General features: G+C 35.7%; 1 protein-coding gene across 20 annotated transcripts in view; it reads right to left on the reverse strand.

Annotated features, from left to right (window-relative positions):
• The window catches only part of MYCBP2 (MYC binding protein 2), a 283,201-nt gene that overhangs the window by 17,920 nt on the left and 246,686 nt on the right, over positions 1 to 18,595 (reverse strand). For 18 of the 20 annotated variants that reach the window (XM_055360105.2, XM_055360102.2, XM_055360098.2 and 15 more), the window contains 9 exons: positions 16,556 to 16,621; positions 14,879 to 15,118; positions 14,482 to 14,580; positions 8,368 to 8,448; positions 6,304 to 6,570; positions 5,309 to 5,592; positions 3,722 to 3,818; positions 2,339 to 2,458; positions 329 to 430 (listed from right to left, as the gene is read on the reverse strand). In XM_055360105.2, the coding sequence (XP_055216080.2) occupies positions 329 to 430; positions 2,339 to 2,458; positions 3,722 to 3,818; positions 5,309 to 5,592; positions 6,304 to 6,570; positions 8,368 to 8,448; positions 14,482 to 14,580; positions 14,879 to 15,118; positions 16,556 to 16,621 (1,356 nt within the window). The remainder of the gene's footprint in view (positions 1 to 328; positions 431 to 2,338; positions 2,459 to 3,721; positions 3,819 to 5,308; positions 5,593 to 6,303; positions 6,571 to 8,367; positions 8,449 to 14,481; positions 14,581 to 14,878; positions 15,119 to 16,555; positions 16,622 to 18,595) is intronic. The other 2 variants (XM_055360109.2, XM_055360092.2) reach the window with 1 other exon arrangement.

The following is an 18,595-nucleotide window of genomic DNA, read 5'->3' on the forward strand; positions in this document are numbered from 1 at the left end:
ACCATAAGACTGATTACATTTTAGTAAAATATCTAGTCACTGAATCAGACTCTGGCTAAAAATAAATTTTGATAGGATGCAAACATGACTCAGAGAAGAAGAAAGCTCTTTAATACACTGAAATAAAAGCCCCTAAAGTTTCCATATACTATGAAGAAGGGACTCTCTGAAATAGACTTGTGAGATGAACTTGGTCGAAGGGACACAATCTTTCAAGAGATCCACTACCTGTTTATGTTGATGTGTTTTTTGTTTGTTTGTTTTTAAGCTAAGCTAAAGCTTACTGTAAAGGAAAGCAAGATAAATTCTTACAAAATTCTGATCTTACCATTTGTTTTTGTTGTCCATCCTTTCCCATCCATCTCCCCGAGGAGAGACGATCTACGTGGTCCTGATCAAGAACACACAGGGATGCGAGAGCAAGCCAGAGCTGTTGAAAGGGAAGGCTGTTACACCACTGAATTTTTAGGAAAGACTTATGAAATGCTGACTGTGACACATCACAACAGCTCAATAAATGCTGGCTGATTTTGAAAATACATAGATACTCAGTGGCACTCAAGTCTTCCTGATGTGGTAGCAGGCATACACGATCACTGCCCTATGTGCCATGCACACAGAAGGCACTCAGATATCTACTGAACAAGTGACTGTTTCTCTGATGAACCACCCTGTCTTCTATCTGACAAATAAAATTATCCTTTATTGGTCTACTATGTAAACAACATATGAATAAATGAATTGGCATATTTAATATTTACTACCAATGTCTTCTGAATATTTTTCCATTTAGTATCATTAAATGCCAAAGAAGGTGGTACAGCAACTGCTAAATTGTGTACAGTCCCATGAGTAGTCAGGTACACATTAAATCCTTCTAGATAATAAAAGTTCCTCAGAAGTCTTTGTTGCCCCTTGTTGCCCCAGAAAGCCTAATACTATACTCGGTGCACTTTGTCAGAAATACATACATGTCTAAAAGCTTTAGAAAACTGTTCTCCAAAATAGAGCCGGGCACAGTGGCACATGCCTGTAATCCCAGCACTTTGGGAGGCCAAGGTGGGTGGATCACCTGAGGTCAGGGGGTTATGACCAGCCTGACTAACATGGTGAAACCCAGTCTTTACTAAATACAAAAAAAATTAGCCAGGTGTGACGGTGCATGCCTATAATCCGAGCTACTTGGGAGGCTGAGACAGGAGAATCGCTTGTACCTGCAGGCAGAGGCTGCAGTGAGCCAAGATTGTACCATTGCACTCCAGCCTGGGCATCAAGAACGAAACTCTGTCTCAAAAAAAAAAAAAAAGACAACTGTTTTCAGAAATAGTTAAAAATTTCTGAGGCTTAAAGGGTAAGCTTCAGTTTTATATAGAATGATATATCCCCTCATTAATGAAGAATAGAAAATGACTTAACTAGCTCAACTCTAAGAAGTGCATGTGAGTGTTACTGGATACAGAAAGCAAGAGATGTTAAAACAGGGACAGAAAAATAGAAAAAGAAATAATGCATGCAAGGAGGAAGGGGAATGCAGACTGAAAGAAAGCAATACATGAGTGGTAGGAAAGGATTACTGTCAAAAATACCTATTTCAGGTGTCACAGTCAATAATAGCAAGATAGCATAAATTGACTTTTTCTGCCCTAGGGATATATTATCTTCTTTTTCAGATTTCTGAGGATTAACCTAAGCAATTTTTACCAGCATTCACTTCTTCCTAACGTTGTCAGACTGCCCTCCTTCAAGGAAATCTCAAATCCCTTCTGGAAGTATATGGGACATGAAATCCAGCAGGTTAAAACTTACTATAAATGTGTCATCTGAAGAATGCAATCTCATTTCCTCAAAGATTTCCACCCTGACCCTGCCCTGGACAAGCACTTCTTGCTTTTTAGAAGTAAGACCTATAAATCCTGTAAGTAAGCTACAGGGCTGTACATTAGGAACAACCAGGCATAGGCAGGGGTCTTGTCTCCAAAGGACCTTCGGTCTATCACAGCATAATGCTGGCACTAAACTTACTGTGGTAAACTACAGTAAAAAGATCATTAGAAAGACAACACGCAAACAATGTACAATGTAATTAGCCTTTTCTAACCAGTGTATCCTCGGCTTCCTAAACAATAACAAAAACAAGTGACACAGAACACATAACAGTGAGAAGTAACGACTAGTTCATAATATAAAAGCCCTTTATACTTTTTCAATAAATACAGTATTTGGTTAAAAAATAATTACGTTGACTTAGTGATTAAAATTTGTTTAAATCTATTACTAAAAAAGAACACGCAATGATACAGACCAAATTTAAAACAAAACAAAACAAAGCAAAACCTACTCTAGTTGTTGCAATACATCTCACTGGAGACCTAAATTCTTCTTCCATCTTGGTCAAAGCAATGATGGTTTCTGCAATAGCATTTTTTGTCACTCGGGACCAAGCTTCTGACAGATGACCCTATTGAGCAGAACAGAATATTTTAATAAGTGACCAGAAATGTATTACCATAGTAAACTCTTTTTTCTTAAATAACATCTCCTATCAAAGGAAATATTTGTTTTTAGTGAGACCATGGAGTTTTAGATTATGGGCACAAACTTTTGAACTAAAATTTCTTCGCGATCCTATGGAAAATTCAACTTCTAATCATCATTTTGATACTTAAAAATAAATAAATAAAAAATTAAGTTCTCAATACTCTTTTCCTGGAAATCAAGGGCAATTACTCTCACATCTGATAAAAACATAACAGAAATACCAAGGTTATCTATGTTTGAGAAGTTTGTCACTTAGCATAAAATTTACACAGTGAAGCTAACTGCTTTACATGAGTATTACAGGAACCTAAAACATAAACAGGTTCAAACTGCAACTACCTTTATTTGCTACCTTGAATTGTAATGAACAAACATTTAACTATCATATAATTTAGGTGTTCCTAAATATTGCTCCTAAATATTTTAATTCAATGAACACCCTGAGAAAGTCTGTTTGCCACAGAGGTTGAGAAAATATCCACGCTGTTGGGAAAAGTGATAGAACTTCATCTTTCCCCCAGAAAATCCTCCCACTTCTCATATCCACATGATTTAAGGGGCAGTTCAATTCCTCCTCCTTCTCCAAGCTGCCCTCTATTCCTTCTGACTCTACATTGCACACTGTCTTGTCTGTCTCAGGCTGCCCTCCTAGAAATACACTACAATGTGTGGAAAACGACAAGGAGCAACTAATCAGAGCCAGGCATTCTGTAAAGTAACTCCCTGTCCTCCACACTCCCAGATCTCCTTTGGAAGCCACCATCTTAAGACAGAGGGTATATGACATTAATAAAGAAGAATAAAGGGTTTAAAGACCATGAGGACTGAGGAGAATGAGAAACTTCCACTTTCGAGAGCTCTCTTCCTCTTTTTTTCCTTTAGGTTTTTTGAATCAAGTTCTTTCTTAGGGTCTGAAAGAGCATATTTTATTTTATTAGATTTTAAAGTCACATAACAATTCCCACAGAAATTAACTGGAAAATTTGAAATGAACATGGTTTACATAAATGACAAATTATCACTCACTGAAAAGACAAACAGCATGATAGTTAACATACTACAAATAGTCTTTAAGTAAAGTTACACTAATCTACATCTCCTATCAATTCAGCAGAGTAAGCTGTTTTGTGTCAGCTTCCTGCCGCACTTCACTGCCAAAACAGTCAGAAGAATGGGAACTTACTGCTGCCATATCCTTGATAAGTTTAATGATGATCTCTGAGATCTGGGTAGGGGTTGAGCCCTTCATCCACCAATGACTTTCACCTCGTCGGAGATAACTACAATAAAAATTAGCACTTAAAAAGCCAATAAATTATCAGTAGTAGTAACAAATGAAAAAGATGAAAATGTTATTTCAGAATGTGGCATTTTTAAGTGACTGAATCAATTAAAACATTTAAAAAGAATATTCATCAAACCATTACCCCAAATCCCAAGACAGCAGTTAAGGTTATTTGAGTTCCCTTTCAAGTATTTCTCTGTTTGCACATTATTTCTGTGTGCATCTTTTAGAAGTACAGTCCAGGGACCACACACGACTTATTTCTAGGGCACATGCGGATAATGTGGAGCTTGTGCCAGAATATAAATTCACTGTATCACTAAGCACGCTACTATTTAGTTCAGCTGACTTTTTTCCTAGCAAGACTACAGGAAAGAAGTGATACAATGATTAACATTCTGATGTTATCTGCATATTGTCATGGATTGGCTCTACAAGTAGCACTGTTCAGATGTCTCTAATTCTCTACTGTTACACACAATTACAAAACATCCTTGCATATATACCTTGGTGCAAATGCATGAAAGTTTTAGAAGTAGAATTGGTAGGTCAAAAGATATGCATATTTAAAATATAGTTAGATATTATTAAACAGATATCTAAAAAGGCTGCAGCAATTTATATGAGATGAAAATGCCTATTTCCTCATAATGTTGCCAAAGCATCAAAGATATTTTGCAATTATTTTAATCTACATTTCTCTGATTAGTAGTGAGGTGTTTTCATTTGTTTACTGGCATTTATAAGTTTTTTTCTGTGAACTGACTACTGGCATTTATAAGTTTTTTTCTGTGAACTGACTGTTCTTGTCATTTATTATTCTTATCAGTTGTTTGCCTTTTTAAAATTGATTTGTAGTCATTCTTCTATACTATGCTAATAAGTCATTGTCTATTATATAGGTTTAAGTATTTTTCTAAGTTATTTGCCTATATTTTAAAACATTTAAATATTATCACCTATCAAGTAATTTTCATTTTTATATAGTCAAATCTATAAATATCTTCCTATATGACTTTGGGTTCTGTGTTTTGTTTAAGAAGGTCTTATCAAATTGAAGTTTACAAAAATATTCTTCTATAATTTGTCCCAGTACAGTTTTAAAAAGAAATGTACATAAAGCTTTAATTGACCTGAACTTTACTTTATTCTCCCCATATTTATTTCTTTTTATTGTGGCAAAAAAACATATTACCTAAAACTGAAGTTTAATTTTGTATATGGTGAGAGGCAGGTATCTAGAATTTTTTTTAACATGGATATCCAAATATTCTGACATCACATATTCAGCCTACTTTCTATTCCCCACTAATTGTAAATGACACTTTTATTATATACATGACCTTTTTTTAGATATTAGCCAGTTGTTTATGGATTTTATTTGGTGAGTAACCTAACAAGGTAAAATCTGAAATTATGTCTTAAATTTCTGAACAGTAGCTCACTCTATTCTGTTTTGGTACTAAAATAGAGGCAATAACTAACCTGGAATTGAAAATCATTGGAAGAGTAACTGTTGTAACTCCTTTGCCCACAGTGGTACCAGCTGTTCCAGTGATGGTGGTTCCTTTGGCTTTTAGCTGTACAGTGAGTGCTTTGGCAATGCATCCTAGAAACATGTCCAAGATACCCAGCTTATTCCAGTCTCCTTTCTCTGTTGAGTGAATGATATCACTGATATCTGCTGGGGGGAGGGATTTCACTCCTATGATGCTGGCCAGACGACTAGGGGTTACTTCAGGCAAAACTCTTCTTAGTAAAGAGGTTACCTGGTAAGAAAAATAAAATGAGAGAATTCCATGTAAAGACTAATGTTTTAAGGTTTCTTTTCTTTTTCTTTTCTTTCTTTTAAGACAGGGTCTTGCTTTGTTGCCCAGGTTGGAGTGCGGTGGAGCAACCACAGCTCACTGCAGCCTTGAACTCCTAGGCACAAGGGATCCTCCCAGCTTTGCCTCCCAAAGTGCTGGGATTACAGGCATAAGTCACTGTACCCCGTCCCAGGCTTCATTTTTTAATGTACCTAACTACCATTCTGTAACTTCAAAATCTTTAAGAAAAGAAATATGATTTAAACACTATTTTACATTTTGTGAAGGAAGAAAATATGATATACATACTATTCAAATGGTAATAGTAGTGGTAATTACTAACCCAAGGCAGCACGAAAAAAAATACCTTTTCTTTCTGGTCAGGGCTAAATGACATTATATATTTCATGGTAATATGGTAATCAGTAGCCAGAATACTCTCTTATCACAACACATTAATAAAATGGAACATATTTTACTATTCTATACTCTCACTATAAACAGTAAAAAAAAAAAAAAAAAGGGAGTAAAATACAGGCCCCAAACAAAATATAACAAAATACGAAATAAAAATCTATACTTAGGGTCCTTAGATAATTCTCTTTGCATTGCAACTTTTAACAATGTTTCAAGTAACAAAAGCAATGGAAAGGCTGTAGTGTGATCAGTCACCTGTCTCTGGACTCTAGGAGAGGCTGTGTGAAGCAGCGAGAAGAGATCCTGAAGCAGAGTTAGCTGTTGAGCCAGATATTGCCGGCCAACGTTAGAGCCACTCAGTGCTAAAACCATAGAGAGCAGCTCAAAGCAGTAGGCATCAGAGGAGGCATCTTCATCATTTGGCTGAGAATTGGCATTTTCTTTGCTTGATATAGCATGTTCCCATTCTTCACGGACTCTGGTAGCTTCCATGCGAATAGCTTGGACAATATGAGCACACACCTATTTAAAGTTAACACAGAACATGTAAAAATATAGGGTAAGTTTGATTTACTACTCCTAGCAAAACAAGCAAACAAAAGAATAAGACAAGAATGTAAATTGATACTCAGTTTAATACTATTCTCCCAGTTAATTCTCCATCATATGTCATTCTCTTAACTCATCTGAGAAACAAGTAAAGCTAGGGGAGCCACAATAAAAATGGAAATATTTAAATCAACTACTATGTGCAAACTGATTATATGCAAGTTATTAATGCCTATGCTTACAGTTTAGCACATCAAAAACCAATCACCATATTTTATCACTGAAGGCACTTTTTCTCATGGTTTACCATTATGTTCATAAGGTGCTTTATAGCTGATAAGATTCACAATATTGAAATTATGCGTGATATTTTACAATTGAAAGCATCTAAGATTCAATGAAACACTGCTAGAAAGCTAAAGCAAAAATAAATTCATGTTGTAGTTCATTGAAAAGAATAATAGTGTAGAAAGTTAGAATAGGGCTGGGTGCCGTGGCTCACGCCTGTAATCCCAGCAATTTGAGAGGCCGAGGCGGGTGGATCATGAGGTCAGGAGATCGAGACCATGCTGGCTAATACGGTGAAACCCCGTCTCTACTAAAAATACAAAAAAATTACACCTGTAATCCCAGCACTTTGGGAGGCCGAGGCAGGCGGATCATGAGGTCAGGAGATCGAGACCATCCTGGCTAATACGGTGAAACCCCGTCTCTACTAAAAATACAAAAATATTACGCCTGTAATCCCAGCACTCTGGGAGGCCGAGGCGGGTGGATCACGAGGTCAGGAGATCGAGACCATCCTGGCTAACACGGTGAAACCCCGTCTGTACTTAAAAAAAAAAAAAAAATTAGCCAGCCGTGGTGGCAGGCATCTGTAGTCCCAGCTACTCAGGAGGCTGAGGCAGGAGAATGGTGTGAACCCAGGAGGCGGAGCTTGCAGTGAGCCGAGATCGCACCACTGCACTCCAGCCTGGGCAACAGAGCGAGACTCCCTCTCGAAAAAAAAAAAAGTTAGAATAATAGGTTAATTTAAAATCAATATTTTATTTGACTTTTGAAGTGATATTTTTATGTTATGTAGCACCTCATTATATAAACAATATAGTGCTATTTCCTCACCTGGTTATATTTAAAAATATTAACACTGGTATAGTTAACACTGTTAATTGCTCAGCCAACACATAGAAGAATGGGGGAAAAGAAATATGGGAAATGCAAATCAAATCTGATATAGCTGGGTATTTGACACCAAATAAAAAATCTACCCATAACAAATAGCAGCAAGGTAAGCAAGTTTTCATAAGTAAAATCTTTAAAATGATGAAGGTATGCCAAAATACTCATTCCTCTCTAAAAAATGGCAGGCACATTCTGCAGGACCTATAAAAGGGCGAGCATAAAAAAGCTTTCATAAATTTTTCAAAATACTTTATACCAAGCTCATCCAACCTGCAGCCGGGGGACTGCATGTGGCCCAGGATGGCTTTGAATGTGGCCCAACACAAATTCATAAACTTTCTTAAAGTATTAGGAGATTTTTTTTCTTGCAAGTTTTTTTTTAAGTTCATCAGCTATTGTTAGCGTTAGTGTATTTTATGTGTAGCCTAAGACAATTCTTTTTCTTCAAATATGGCCCAGGGAAGCCAAAAGATTGGACATCCCTGCTTTATACCCTAAAAAACAAACAAACAAACAAACAAACACACACACACACACACACACACACACACAAAACTAATGAAGACAATGAAATAGCTGTTAACCAACCTGTTTTTGTAAGTTAGTCAGCTTACTCCTGCTGAATATGATTCCAACCATATGTTCTTTCAGGTCAGCATCTGATGTTGCCTTTACATAGAAAAAGAAAAAAAAATGAAGTGGTCTCTTTAAATAAAATTTGTATATGTGATATTTCAAAGTATCTTGAGAAATAATTTTGTGTATATATTTTTAAAGTAAATTATTTTAAATTGAGGCTTATAATACTAAGACAAAGGATAAAGTTTGAAATAAAAAGAACAAAATCTTAGAACTTAAGAAATTCAGAGAAGTATATTCTCCTTTCACAAATTTCTTTAATGTAGTCAATTTGAGTCTCTTAGATTAAATCTATTTCTAAATTGTAAACATTATTAGTTCACATCCCACATTTAATTGTTTGAAGAACAATCCAGGAAAATAACATTTGTTTAAAAGGAAAGTGTCCTAACAAACCTCTGTGATGATGGTGGTCTTAAATTAAGCTATCGGAACACCAACAGTCATCAAAGAAATGTATCATAAGGAAAAAAATAAAGGCTAAAATTTTATAGAGCTTATTATGTGCATGCTGTTCTTCTAAGTGCCACATATGTATATGTGTGTGTGTGTGTATATATATATATATGCGTGCACGTGCGTGCACACACACACACACACACACACACACACACACACACACACACACATCTTATTTAATCTTCGCAACAACCCCAGAAGGTAAACTGTAATATTTTGCCTACTTTACAGGTAAGAAAACTGAGGTAAGAAACTCTTTTGTTTAAGAATCAAAAATGATGCTTGGTTTTACATTTCTTAGGATAGAGAGCCAGAAGAGAATGTCCCTTTCGCCCTAACAATGAGGAAAAACCTGATCATCTACAAAACCAAAACTTTTTTTTTGGAGTCCATTAGAATGTTGAGATCAGCTACCAGGTAGAATGAATTCCAAATAAACAAATCCAGTTAGTTGGATACTTCAAAACTCTTCTTTCAGTACTTAACAGAACAAGTAAACAAGCAAAAAACCAAAAACCAGTAAGGCTCTTAAAGACTTGAATATTAAGGCTCTTAAAGACTTGAATATTATTGATCAACTTGAACTAACTGATATTTATAGAACCCCTCAAAGAACAACAGCAGAGTTCACATTTTTTTGAAGTGCACGTGGACATTCACTAAAACAGACTATATTATAGGCCAGAATCCAAATCTTAACAATTTTAAAAGGACTGAAATTATATGAAGTATGCAGTTTGACCACAATGAAACTGAACCAGAAATTAATAATATAAAGCTAACAGGAAAATTCCAAAATATTTGGGAATTAAACAAGGTGCTTCTAAATTACCCAAGGGTCAAAGAAGAAATCAAAATGGGGCCGGACACAGTGGCTCACGCCTGTAATCCCAGCACTTTGGGAGGCCGAGGTGGGTGGATCACGAGGTCAGGAGATCGAGACCATCCTGGCTAACGTGGTGAAACCCCATCTCTACTAAAAAAATACAAAAAATTAGCTGGGCATGGTGGCGGGCGCCTGTACTCCCAGCTACTTGGGAGGCTGAGGCAGGAGAATGGCGTGAACCCGGGAGTCAGAGCTTGCAGTGGGCCGAGATTGCACCACTGCACTCCAGCCTGGGCGACAGGGCGAGACTCCATTTCAAAAAAAAAAGAAAAAAAAAAAAAGAAATCAAAATGGGAATAAGAAAACTAAGAAAACATTGTGAATTGAATGAAAATAAAAACAGAATACCCCAAATTTGTGAAATGCAGCTAATGTAGTGCTTAGAAGAAAATAATAGCATTAAATACTTAGATGAGAAAAGAAAGGTCTTGGAGTCTACGATCTGATCTTGGACCTTAGGAAGTCAGAAAAAGATGAACAAATGAATACAAGGCAAACATAGGGAAAGAAATAAAGGTGTGATCATTAAAAGAAGCAAAAATAGAGGAAAATCAATGAAACAAAAGCTAGTTCTCTGAAGAGATCAAACTGATGAATCTTTAGAGAAACTATTTCAGAAAAAAAGAATGAAGACACAAATCACCAAGAGACATCACTACAGGTTCTACAGATATTAAAAAGACATAAGGGTATATTATGAACAACTTATGGCAATAAATCCAGAAACTTAGATGAAATGGACAAATTGCTTGAGTGTCAGAACTACTAAAGCTTACCCAAAAAGAAATAGATAACTGAAACAGCTCTGTTATCTATTAAAGAAAGTGAATTTTTAGAATAGAGCATTTATTTTGCTACTTAAGTACTAGTTAGATTATATATGAGTCTCTTTTAGATAGTTCTTTCATCTTACTCTTGTTTACTTCTTTCATCATTTATTTTTGCTTTTTAAAAACATCTTTATTGAGATATAGTTCACATACCATGCTATTCATCTGTTTAAAGCATAGAATTCAATGGTTTTTAGTACATTCAGATATGTGCAACTACCGTCAGTCAATATTACAGCATTTTTATTACCTCTAAAAGAAGCACTATATCATGTAGCTACCATCCCCTAGTTTTTTTTTTTTTCACTGAAGGAAAATGAACTGTATACAAGCTAGTATCACATGTTGACTAAAATGCATAGCAATATATGGATTATCTTACAGAATAAAAGAAATGAAGAAAGAGAAACATATAAAGGTACCACTGTGCTCTTGTCTGGGTGACAGAGTTAAGACCAGGTCTCTTAAAAAAGAATCCATTCTGATATAAATTCTCAGCAAACTAGGAATAGAAGAAAACATTCTCCAATCTTATTAAAAACATTCACCCCCAAAAAATCTACAGTTCACATCACACTTAATAATGAATGGTTTATACTTTCTTTTCAAGATCCAGAACAAGTCAGAGCTATCTGTTCTCATTACTTCTATTCAGCATGGCACTTAAGGGCTTAATCAATGCAATAACACAATAATATAAGAAAAGAAATTTAAGGCATATAGTTTAGAAACGAAAAAACCCAAATTTATTGAAGACTACATGATTATCTAAGAAAACCCCAAAGAGTCTATAAAAAGTTTCTGAAATTAGTAAGTGAATTTAAGATCACAGGGTAGAAATCTAATATACAAAAGTCAATTCTATTTTTATACACTAGAAATGAACAATTGGAAAGTGAAATAAAAAATACCATTTACAATAGCTTTACAAATGTTAAATGTTTAGGAATAAATTTAATGAAATATGTACAAGATGTGTACAATGAATTACAAAACACTGCTGAGAGAAATTTTAAACATGTAAAAAAACCCCTGATATATATCATGTTCACAGATATGAAGACTCAATATTATTGACATGGCGATTCTCCCTAAATTATCAATTTGGTGTTAATTCCAGTCAAAATTCCATCCCCACCCCCCCCTTTCTTTTTTTTTTAAAGAAACAGTCAAGCTGATTCTAAGCTTTATATGGAAATGCAAGAGATCTAGAATAGCCAAAATAACTTAGATAAAGAACAAAGTTAGAACCTGATATCAAGACTTTTTATAAAGCTACAGTAAGTAAGACACTTTGATGGATCAATGGAGCAGAATAGAGTCCAGAAACAGACCTACGCATTTATGGTAAATTGACTATTGATAAATGATAGTCTTCTCAATGAATCGTAGTAGAACAATTGAACATCTATATGCAAAAGATAAGCCTCAATTCTTACACTGTACATAAAAATTAAAATGTATACAGTTCTAAACAAAAGAACTAAAACTGTAACATTTCTAAAGGAAAAGAAGAGAATATCTGTGTGACCTTGGGTTCTAGACCATACATAAAAATCATGAATCAAAAAAACCAGAAAAAACTGGACTTTATCAAACTTAAAAACTTCTGTTCTCTGAAAGATAAGCCACAGACTAGGAGAAAATATTTGAAAACACATAATTGGTAAAAGACCTGCAAAGATCTGTATGTGAGTGTTCACAGCAGCTTTACTAATAGTAGCCAAACAGCAGAAACAACCCAAATATCCATCAAAAAATGAAAGGATAAACAAATTATGGTAAATCCATATAATGGAACACTTCTCAGCAACCAAAAGAACGAACCATGGCTACATGCTACAACATGGATAAATCTCAAAAGCATTACACTAAAGTGAAAGAAACAAGACAAAAAGGTTACATTCTGTGTGGTTCCATTTATATGACATCCAGGAAAAGGCAACACACCACTGGCAGAATATAGTTCAGTAGCTGCTAGGCTCTAAGTGCGACGTTGGGGGATTGCCTGCAAAGGAACATGAGAGAATTTGGGGAGTGATGTGTTTTAAAACTTGGTTGTGGGCTGGGCATGGTGGCTCATATCTGTAATCTCAGCACTTTGGGAGGCCAATGCTGGCAGACTGCTTGAGCCCAGGAGTGTGAGACCAGCCTGGGCAACATGGCAGAACCACATCTCTGCAGATATATTAAAATCAGCTGGGCACGGTGACGTGCACCTGTAGTTCCAGCTACTTGGGAGGCTGAGGCAGGAGGATCCATTGAGCCCGGAAGGTTGAGGTTGCAGTGAGCCGTGATCATACCACTGCACTCTATCCTGGGTGACAGAGAGAGACCCTGTCTCAAGCAAAACAAAACAAAACAAACATGATTGTGATAATGATTTCACTAGTGTACACAAGTAAAAATTCATTGAATGATACAGTTTAAAATGAGGACTTTCTGTATGTAAATTGTGCTTCAATAATCTAACTTAAAAAAAAGATTCTCTTAAAAATCATGTTATTTCATGGGCACACACGTGACAGTACAACCTTTCCTACTCAACCTTAACTCCTCAGCATACATCCTCCCACTGTTAGGCCAGTCTCTCTGATCAGTCCTTGCTCCCATTCTCTCTACTAATCTCATTCGAATCCCTTCATTCTCTTTCAGATCTAACTCCAGTCCAATATCCCCTAAGAAGCCTTCTCTGACCACTCCAGGGCACAGTGATCTCAAGGTACTCTGAAAGCCAATGTCATTTGCAATTTTTTTCACACATTTAATAACTTGCTTATATACTATATAGTATCTTTGTTGATTTCTTTTTGGCGGGGTGAGGGGAATGCAGAGGGTTCATAACCAAGAACAGAATGCAAGCTTTTTGAGGGCTTGCCATTCTCACAATTGTTTAGTACAGAGTTGACATCTGCTAAAATTCAATTGATTTAACGGGTAGTTACACAGTCTTGTAGTCATTCAAATGAAATCTCCAAAAGATGTTGAAAGAAGTTACCAGCATTTAAGAAATCTTATTTTTTTCAGACCTCAAACAAAAATAGGACAATGGTTTAGATACTACTGTATTAGGAAACACAGGGTGAGACAAGGGAAATCCTTGAAATTTATCTTTCAAAGGGCTGCCAAGGTGATTATTTGTAGCATTTAAAGACACTAGAATATTGAGACTAGTCAGAGCTGACTTCTCTTTTTGGAAATGGATGAGGTACAAAAGTTTTAGGTATAGTGTTTTAGTCAGGACCGAAAAAGTAAAGCAACTGTATTTTTGGAAGAAATTTCAAGAACAGTAACAAAGAGTAGTTATTCTAATAAAAATTTACTAAACATGTGTGTGATGCTACCATGATGGATACAAAGACAAATTAGAAATGGACTTGGTCTTTAAGAAGCTACGGTTCAGTAGAAGAGATAAAACATCCATGTAGATAAACATAAGAGAAAAATGAAGAAGAGACATATATAGATTATTATGAACTCCAGCAGAGAGAAAACTGCTTTTGTTTGGGGAAATCATAAACAAGTTTCATGAAGAGGATAAATCATAAAAAACTTTCATGAAGAAGACAGTACTTTTGAGCTGAACTGTGAAGGACAGGGACAATGGAGGAGGGAGAAGATAACTGATGGGGTATAGCACAGAAATGATTACAAATGAATGCAAAAACCCAAGGTATAGAGCAAATTTGCTGTTACTTAAAATACTAGCTAGATTATACATGAATAATGAATTTCTTTTAGATAGTTCCTTCATCTTTCTAAGAAAAAATACGAACTGCATAAAACTGTTATTACATATCCATCAAAATATACAGCAATAAATGAATTATTTCACTGAAAAAAAGAATAAAAAAGGGAAATAAATATCTTTAGAATACAAATAAATACATTGTATACTTTTTCTTCTCCTTCAGGTGATGACAATAGTGCTTTTTCCTCTTGTTCTGGTGTAGGTTCAGCATCTCCAGAGATGAGCTTTCCAAATACCTGATGAAGATATGCATGTGAGAAGGAATTAATGATAGGCATTAACACTAGATTGGCCAGAGGACTCATTAGCTGATTCCCCAGGTTTTATAATATGCTACTCTTGCTAATATACACCACTATTTTTCTTAATTACAAATGCAACATGAAACTCAGGTGTTTAGGGCTATGAAAAGAAAAAATGGGCAACATTTGTAGCCAGAAATTTCTATAAAAAGTTTCACAAAATATTTTGTTACACTCTTAAAATATATTACGTCAATTATCCTGTGCTAGAATATGTCGTAAGGACACTCACTTGAGACGTAATCAGTCTGAATACTCGCAGAGTCTCAGCTTCACAGTTCCTCTGCTGGGCCACACTGGCTGAAATCTGGCCAGCTATTTTTGTGCTTTCACCATCTTTCCAGCCCAGGACTTTGACTTGTCGAACTCTCAGTGTATTTTCTGGGCCTTTTAATTCAATTTTTATGATGTGATTATCCCCTCCTGGAAGTTCACTTGTTACCCAGCCAATGTGCCTGGAATCCAGATCAACCTGGTTGAGTAGAAAAGAGGCAGGAACCTGATTCAGCTGGATCACTTTTATCACTGTGCTGGACTTAGCATTGATACCAGCAAGCTCAAATAACAAAGAACTGCACAGAGTAAAGGTTATGAGGTTATTTCACACTGATTTTCTTATTTCAACCAGGTGAAGATAAGTAATATTATTTATAGTAGCTATTACACAGATGAAGAAACTAAGGTTAACACAGGTTAAGGGATTTTCAGTAAATGGTGGAATTGAGAATTAAAATCCAGGCCTGACTACGATATGGCTTCCGAGCAAAATTATATGAGTGAAATAATTACAAATAATTTATATGAGTGTACTTTATCTATATCATCTGTAAGTGGAAACCTCACAAGATCAGAAAAGGGTTCTTTTTTTGTGCATCCTCACATTAAAGTACCATTTAAAGATAACGGACTTTAAAGTGCAGTTACTTAATATGTTTTACTTTTGAACAAAAATTACATAATATGTAACTTCACACTTGTGATTCCTTATTTCACTAATTTTCATTGAGAATATGACTTTTTTTTTTCAAGGATTAAATGTTAATATACTGTGAAATAGTTCTTGACACTATTCCCTTCATAAAATAAAAACTGTTCTTATGGCATTTAATAACCAAGAAATGACCTGGCGATTTCTATGTGATTTATATAGACATTAAGTTGATATTATTTTAATTAATAATGTCAATTTTCAAAAAGGGGTATTAAGTATAAACAAACACAATCTCATTGAATAGGATTATTTTCCCAAATTCTTTAACAATTTAAACAAAATTTATTATATGTTTAGTCCAAAATCTTAATTGATTCCTTCAATGTGATTTGAAAACAAGCAAGCAAGCAAGCGATTGGCCAACTTTTTGTGAGATAAAGTAGCCAGTGAGGAACAGTTTTGACAAAGTTTCACGAATACAAGTAAGGGAGCTTGAGCACAGTCTCAGACACGTGCCTAGATAAAACTTAACTTGTTTCTAGAGTTGGTTTAAACTGACTTGCAACCTGGATATAGCTCCAGTATTATAAGTGTTATAACAGACAGATTTTTCAGGCCAGAGGACAATAACCTGTTTTAACTCAAAGTATAGGTGAAGTAAGGTTTTAAGTGTGAATGGGATCTGTGATAAATTTTAAGATACCCTGAGTCTTTGTTGGGGAGTAGGGTATGGGAGACTGTAGGTACAATATAATTGCTCATGACTGGGGAACATTTAGGAAAATAGGTGAGATGTCTAGCACAGGGATGGTGGTTACTATTCCTATGTTTGGACCACTTGTCAATTTAGTGTTCTGTAAATAGATAATTCCCTATAATACTTTGGTTGTGTGCCAAGGGTGGAATTCAATAGTGAAGGCTGAGAAGAAGAAATTTCTCTCTAGGTAGCAAAACATTTAATGACAAAATTTCAATTACCTGCTTTATTCTGCACAAATCTTCTACTGCTTTGCCAGTTAAGAAGGTCATTGAGGTAACTTTATTCTGAAATAGACAATTCACAATAGTTAATATGCTATATTCCTGCTTCAGAACTTACAATGGTTTCTCATGACCTACTAACACCACATCAACTCTTCTGCCTGTCTCTTATGGTCCTTCCTGATTGACCCCACCCCATCCCTCCAACTAACCACGGTTCCTACAACTTTCGTCTTATTCTCACAAACTCCATCTTAAATTGCACATTTAAGCCTCTCTCCAGGTGCTCTCTCACAGCTTGACATTCCCTTTCCTTATTCAAAGTCTAAATATTCAGATTCCATCCTCATGAAGCCTTTCAACAAATCTGCTTGTCACTTATGTCAGACTCTTGTTGCTATATTTTCATTACTTTTGGAAGTATAAAGAGGGAAGGTAACTGAACTAACAAATACTTATGAGTGTCACAATGTACCCAGACTTCCTTACAGATTTGAAGTAGGATATACGAGAGGAGGTTCTATCCCCCAAGATACTTGCCAAACTAGGGAAGGCAACATTAATACACAAAATAAATGTCAAACAGTACAAGTTCAATACATGTTCAAACTAGTGCCAAATATCTTAAGGCTGAATAAGTTTTACGCAAAGCACATCAAGAAATAGATTAACATTAATTCCTTGGAGAGCTGCATAATATGAGTGCTGTAGGCTGATACAACTCAAATCAACAAATGCTGTGTACAAGGCTCTGTGGTAGGCAGGTTGAGGAACATGGAGGTACATAAGGAAAACATACATAACAGGTTGAGTATCCTTTATTAGAAATATTTGGGACTAGAAGTGTTTTGGATTAGGGATTTTTTAGGATTTTGAAATACTCTATTTGCATTATCCTTACTGGCTGGGCATCCCAAATCTGAATATCTAAAACCAGAAATGCTCCAATATGCATTTCCTTTAAGTGTCACATCTGTGTTCAAAAAGTTTCAGATTCTGTGGCATTTTGGATTTTCAGATTTGGAATGCTCAACCTATAACATAGAGGAAGCCTGTTAAAAGGAAAGTAGATGTCAGCTTACATGTTGGGAATTTTGAAAATGAATACTGTTATGATTATTTCCTCTTAGAAAAGACAGAAATGTTAAATTGATTGCAATCATTGTTCTGAGGGAGAGTATGTCCTTGCTTAAAATGTACCATGAGCCAAAGATAGCTTTGCACTGAACAGTGAGTTCTAGCTACAAAAATGTTTTGCTTTGTTACACTTGACTTTCCAGTAAGATAAAGTAGTTACACCAGTGGAAATTCTTAGGTCTGAGGAGGAAATAGCTCATATTATATTAGCTAAGCCTCTTTTACTTACTCAATACCAGGGAGGAATAGAACCTGCACTGATGTACAGGAGTTGGAGGTTGCTCTGATTGCAGACTGGCCTGCATCCAGGTTATCTGAGACCCAATCCTATCACTGTGGCTCTTCCTGAGAAAGGAAATATGCAAATGGCACAGGAGAAGCCAGGCAATGGTTCAAGGAGAGCCATTAATACTGTATCTGCTAGCAAGCCACATCCCTTCTGAGGAAAAAAATTCTAAATGAGGTAGAAGAAAGGCAGTCTGGCAGTTAGTGCTATTTCTTTCTTGGTTGTTAATACTCAAGCAAATAGGACTCTTTTTTCTTGTTTAGTGCCTTTTATAAAAGAATATTTAATTCAGTTGAAACACGTGGATGAACTAGGCTGAAGAGAATATAAATTATGATTATTTGGGACAGTCTGAAACTTATTTTTTATTTCATGAGGACTGTGGCAAAGAAGTAGACACTTGAAGATAGGCTGGGTGCAGTGGCCTATCTTGAGGCCAGGGGTTTGAGACTGGCCTGGACAACATGGTGAAACCCTGTCTCTACTAAAAATACAAAAATTAGCCAAGCATGGTGGCGTGTGCCTGTAATCCCAGCTACTCAGGAGGTTGAAGCAGGAGAATCGCTTGAACCTGGAGGAGAAGGTTGCAGTGAGCCAAGATTGTGCCACTGCAC

This window comes from Gorilla gorilla, chromosome 14 (assembly GCF_029281585.2).
Source record: "Gorilla gorilla gorilla isolate KB3781 chromosome 14, NHGRI_mGorGor1-v2.1_pri, whole genome shotgun sequence".
Classification (NCBI taxonomy): Eukaryota; Metazoa; Chordata; class Mammalia; order Primates; family Hominidae; genus Gorilla; species Gorilla gorilla.